This window comes from Nanorana parkeri, unplaced genomic scaffold (genome assembly GCF_000935625.1).
Source record: "Nanorana parkeri isolate BGI_ZX_2015 unplaced genomic scaffold, ASM93562v1 scaffold21, whole genome shotgun sequence".
NCBI lineage: Eukaryota > Metazoa > Chordata > Amphibia > Anura > Dicroglossidae > Nanorana > Nanorana parkeri.
The window spans coordinates 2418201-2424417 of record NW_017306289.1 but is presented as its reverse complement, the minus strand read 5'-3'; the positions used below and the strand labels follow the sequence as shown (position 1 = coordinate 2424417).

General features: G+C 44.4%; 1 protein-coding gene across 1 annotated transcript in view; it reads left to right on the top strand.

Annotated features, from left to right (window-relative positions):
• The first annotated feature begins 5554 nt into the window (after window positions 1-5554).
• Window positions 5555-6217, top strand: part of LOC108792163 (lysozyme g-like) — a 7147-nt gene continuing 6484 nt past the window's right edge. The window contains exons 1-2 of the mRNA XM_018562870.1: window positions 5555-5597; window positions 5876-5974. Of these exons, the coding sequence (XP_018418372.1) occupies window positions 5555-5597; window positions 5876-5974 (142 nt within the window). The remainder of the gene's footprint in view (window positions 5598-5875; window positions 5975-6217) is intronic.

Genomic DNA, 6217 nt, shown 5'->3' with positions numbered 1-6217 from the left:
TTGTTGGGGGGGGGGGGGGGGGGGTTTAGGTAATCTACAGGTTTAAAATTTGCAATACAATATCATGCAAAAAAAACCAAAACTCATGCAGGTAAAGGGTTAATGGTGATATGTCAGTAATCAGAGTTTTCTGACTGCTGAACACAGTTGTGATGTTAAAAGCGAATGAAAACACAAACAAAAGTCAGCTTATTGTTACAGGTATGTGTGCTCCAACAACTCACATGGCACGTTCACTGTTATCCAAAGACCTTGCAATCTAAAGTCCCTACCACCATGTCTATAGAATTTGGGAGGAAACCAGTATAAGTACAGGGAAGGCACATGAACTCCATGCAGTTGGTGCCCTGACCAGGACTTGAACAGAAGTGCTAACCACTAGGTTACCATGCTGGCCAATAGAATGCAGCACACAGAATGCAGCACATAGAATGCAGCACATAGAATGCAGTACTGCAGTTGTCTTTCTATTGTGCTCACAATTTTAAGGCTTGATGTCTTAGGTATCTATTTACCCAACATGACCCCATCTTTTATATTTTACCAAAAAACTGGGTAATACATTCTGCCTGTGTGCTCTAAATTTCATTTTAGGGTATTTTAACCTCAAAATATTGGTTTGATAAACAGTTGTGCAAATACCGTGCGACATAAAAAATTGCAACTAGCATTTTCATATTCTACAGGGTCTCAGCTTTCAGAAAATGTATAATTGTTTGGGGGTCTGAAGCTGTTTTCTAGCCAAAAAGATTCTGATTGTATCATGTGTGCAAGAATGAAGAAGGCGCTCTGTGGATGGGAAGAGATACATGATAATTTTCTTTGGCAGCCCTACCACTGCTGAATCCCACCACTGGAATGCTCTATCCACTAGAGACAGTGATTTGTAAGGAGAGGAACTCCCATCCAGTCTTGGCCAGGGACTGGAAGCACATACAGGATGTGGTTGGCCTGTAGCCGTTCAACAACCCAAAAAATGATCAACATTGGGATGACGCAGCGCGATTGCAAGAATGCCATTACATTTTTTGTCAGTCACAGCTCAGGCAGCCAATGGCAGAGTCACTTAGGGATGGGAATGACAGTTGACAACTCCTGTGACAGTTGGCCTACCCTGACTGTACATGGAGCAACCAGGTGGAAGATTATGTTTGTCACTATGAGGCACTGCTTTAGGCTTGGTTCACACCTGAACGTTTTGTAGCGCGTTCAACGCTCGATGAACGCTCTGCAAAACGCTCAAACATCTAAATCCCATTGTATTCAATGGGTCTGGTTCACACCTTGCCGTATTTCCGCCCGTCCGAACGCGATACAAAACGGCCTACGCCCAAAGAAGTACATGTACTTCTTTGGGTGTTTTGGTCTCGCGTTTCCATTGGGATACAGCCAAGTAGCCCACGGAAACGCGCGACAAACGCGCATATTCAATACGCCTAAGTGTGAACCCAGCCTTATGGTGTGTACTCTGCTGCCTTCTATTGTTAGGAGTAGGGCAAGGGGGAGGAGACTGGAATTAAAATCCCCTGACCCCGAAGTCCGGTGCACTTATGTATGAAAATGACGATTGCGCTACAAAAGTCAGGTATCGCCGCGTGCGGCAGGGTGAGAGCAATATTCATGGCTAACTCTAAACTGATGATCGAGCTCTTAGATTTTTATTAAAAGTTTGGTTATTTTATTATATCAGCTTTTTTTTTTTTCTTCAATGCAGATTATATTTTAATACATTAAACTAATCAAAATGTCTAATATAATATATACAATTATTTATAAAAGAGGTGGGAAAAAAAAGTAATTTTTGGATTTGGCCTGACAAATGCTGCTGCGGGATGTGCATTGCGGTGTCATTCATTTCAAGGAATTCAATCAGCCGCACTGGAACGCACGGTACCGCAATGCCATGTGTTCCATTGCAGTGCGATTGCAAAAATTGTGCATGCAGTTTTATTCTGAAGTAAGCTTTATGTTTGTAACACTCCATTTGTGTATTTTATTTTAAATAAAAGATGGGGGTTTTTAAAAAAAGGAGAACTATGAGGTGAGTGATTTTCACTCATCCACATAGTTCTAGCCGACCTGTGACAATGAAACTGTCACAGGTCGGCTCAGTAGATCGGGAAGTGAGCGAACACTTAGCGGCGCTCGCTCACTTCTCGATCCTGTGCCGGCAGAGAGCCGTGACAGGGGAGGGACTTTATTCCCCTGTCCGATCCTCCAGCGCTGAATGGCGGAACGGACTGGGGAGGGGGCGGGTACAGCTGGCTCTGCCTCCAGATAGGCAGAGCCAGCTGTCACTCACGCAGCTGGGTGGATACAGACATAATTGTCGGGATCCGTTCTGGCTGCGGCGTCTCAGTATACCGCAAGCTGCAGCTCGCGGTATACTGAGCTTTGGGTGACGGGAGGATGCTAGTTTGTGTCCTCCCGTTACCCTTAGGAGAACTACGGGGAAAAGGCCTAACCCCATACTTCTCCTTTAATCCGATTATTTTTTGTGATTAATAGTCTAACTAATCGATTATGAAAATAATCGTTAGTTGCAGACCTACATTACACACTCCTGGCTCCTGCACTCGGCATTACACACTCCTGGCTCCTGCACTCGGCATTGCACAATCCTTACCCCTGAACTCTGCATTACACAGTCTTGAACCATGTATTCTGTATAATGCACTCCTGAACCCTGCACTCTGCATTACACACTCCTGATCCTAGCAGTCTATGTTACACACTCCTGATCACTGCACTGTGCATTACACACTCCTGATCCCTGAACTCTGCATTACACACTCCTGAACCCTGAACTCTGCATTGCACACTCCTGACCCTGCACTCTGCATTACACACTCCTGACCCTGAACTCTGCATTACACACTCCTGAACCATGTTCTCTGCATTAAACACTCCCAGCTCCTGCACTCTGCATTACACACTCCTGATCCTAGCAGTCTGCATTACACACTCCTGACCTGCACTCTGCATTACACACTCCTGATCCTAGCAGTCTGCATTACACACTCCTGACCTGCACTCTGCATTACACACACTCCTTATCCGCGGACTCTGCATTACACACTCCTGACCCGCGCTCTCTGTACTCCTGGCTCCTGCACTCGGCATTGCACAATCCTTACCCCTGAACTCTGCATTACACAGTCTTGAACCATGTATTCTGTATAATGCACTCCTGAACCCTGCACTCTGCATTACACACTCCTGATCCTAGCAGTCTATGTTACACACTCCTGATCACTGCACTGTGCATTACACACTCCTGATCCCTGAACTCTGCATTACACACTCCTGAACCCTGAACTCTGCATTGCACACTCCTGACCCTGCACTCTGCATTACACACTCCTGACCCTGAACTCTGCATTACACACTCCTGAACCATGTTCTCTGCATTAAACACTCCCAGCTCCTGCACTCTGCATTACACACTCCTGATCCTAGCAGTCTGCATTACACACTCCTGACCTGCACTCTGCATTACACACTCCTGATCCTAGCAGTCTGCATTACACACTCCTGACCTGCACTCTGCATTACACACTCCTGATCCTAGCAGTCTGCATGACACACTCCCAGCTCCTGCACTCTGCATTACACACTCCTGATCCTAGCAGTCTGCATTACACACTCCTGATCCTAGCAGTCTGCATTACACACTCCTGATCCTAGCAGTCTGCATTACACACTCCCAGCTCCTGCACTCTGCCTTACACACTCCTTATCCCTGAACTCTGCATTACACACTCCTGAACCATGTTCTCTGCATTAAACACTCCTGAACCATGTACTCTGCATTAAACACTCCTGACCACTGCATTCCACATTACACACTCTTGACCCTTGTATTCTGCATTCCACACTCCTGACCACTGCATTCCACATTACACACTCCTGACCACTGCATTCCACGTTACACACTCCTGACCCTTGTATTCTGCATGCACTTCTGACCATTCCCCTTTAGGTTCTCCCCCCACTATTAGCACAATTGAGACTCATTTTTCTCCTTATCTGGGTTCCCACAGGTGCCCCAGGTCTTTCACGACCCTGCTTTCCACCATTCCAATTATCTCTAGAACAAAACCGCTCTTGTAAGCTGTGTGCACTATATAGCACAGCTATCCATTTTCACATTTTAAACAAATGAGGAAAAAGATTTATAGGGTTAGGAAGTTATGCAAACAATTGTGAAAGCCAGTAGTCAAGGGGCTTTTCCAAAGTTTCGTAAGTAGTTTCTGTAATCAGATACATCCATTGTAATCCACTGAACTCTTACGTCAGGTTTCCTTCCACATACACAGTATAAAACTTATGTCAACATTCCTTCCACATACTGCCCAGCAAGAAGACTGTGAGGTATGATAATATAACCTGACACTCTGAACAGCTATTCTCTATCATGTTTTGGAATGCTGCATTAATGTTTTTGTTTCTTCTAGGTATTTTATGAACACAAACATGAGTTTATATACAATTCTTTTTCTTTCCACTCTGGCCGGTAAGTACAATAAAAAAATATGAATGAAAATGAATGTAGGTTTTAATCTTCATATATAATCAAATAGGTGAAGAAGCTTACAAGCATAAACATTAGTTAAAGGTAAAGTCCACCTTTTAGAAAAAAAAAATACACTTCTTTATACAAAAAAAGTGCATTTATAATTGTTTTCAACTGGAGCCAATTAAGCATTGTAACCGGGGTCAGTAGATCATGGGTGCAATGCTCTGGCTCCTGCAGACTCTTCCTTCTGTCTATGTCTGTACAGCAGTACGGATCACCTGGACGGGAGGAAGGATGAATGGACTACAAGTGCGGTGATATCACTGTACTTTTATTCCATTGAGAATCCGTTGAATCCCTCTGCCCTGATTGCCCTCAAAGGATCTGTGAATGGATCGCACGGTTTTGTGCCCGGAAAAATTGCACAGCCAAGCCGAATACAAAAAACATATGTGACCATTTTCATGTTACACCCTAAGTATAGGTGTAGCATGAAACATGGATCAGAAACGTAAACGTAACCTTTAAACCTTGGTTACTAGTACTACTAATATAGATGTACTTATGCTGTGACATTAACAGGATACAAGGGTAGGAATGTACTATTTAGTCTTGGCTCCTAGGGTAATAAACCTGAACTCCAGTCAGGATATAAACGATCCATCACACAGCATAATTATGTGATTGCGTGCATGCCGGAATCCTCAGCAGCCCCTCTCCACTCATGGTGAAGGTCTGTATAACTTGTGTATCAGCAGGGCTTAGTAGAACACTCCACACTTATCAAAGCCAGTTATATGCAGCTGGAGCCTACTGTATGTACAGATAACCCTCATCCATGCTCCATTTATTCAATAGGCACACATGTTATACAAAGATTTGTTAGGACTTCTAACAAGGTGAATACCCTCCAGCACAGGCGTAGGCAACCTCGGCATTCCAGCTGTGGTGAAACTGCAAATCCCATCTTACCTCCAGGAATCATGCTTGTGGCTATCAGAGTATTGCAATGCTCCATGGGACTTGTAGTTCCCCATGAGCGTGAATGCCGAGGTCGCCCACACTGCTCCTCTAGCTAGTACTCAGTAATCATGTGTTTGCTCTACATACCTAAACGTTGTTGTTTTCTACAGTTTAATAATCATCATAGTACATACAGTGAGCTCCAAGACCTTTCCTACCATTTGAAGGTCTGACGGAGATCAGAGTATACAGAGTGTCATGACTGAAACGTTTATAAAAGATTAAACCTAGAAAACTTGCACTTCAGCGGGGTTAGTGTTTATCAGCTTATCACACTTTAGGCAGCATAGTCTCTAATTGGAGACCAAACTCTGTGTATGCTTTCTTTTCCAGCCACTCTATATGCATCTGGAATCTATGGAGACATCAATAACGTTCCCACAACTGGTGCTTCTTGTACCACAGCCAAACAAGACAAATTGAAGGATTGTGGTAAGTTATTACTAATTTGAATGTAGTAACCAAATGACCGATTTTAAAAGTATAGAGAATATGGCTTCCCACAGGGCACGCAGTGTTTGAATCCTTCATAAGGAGCAGGTCTTGGTGTGGAGTCTGGGTTGTCCTTTGGGGCGCCACTCGCGCTGTCCGTGCAAATTGCTGGGGATAGGGGGAGTTACAGTGCTGTCCATGCTTGTTCCGGGGCGGGGGTTGTGCTGGGGGGGGGCGTCCTTG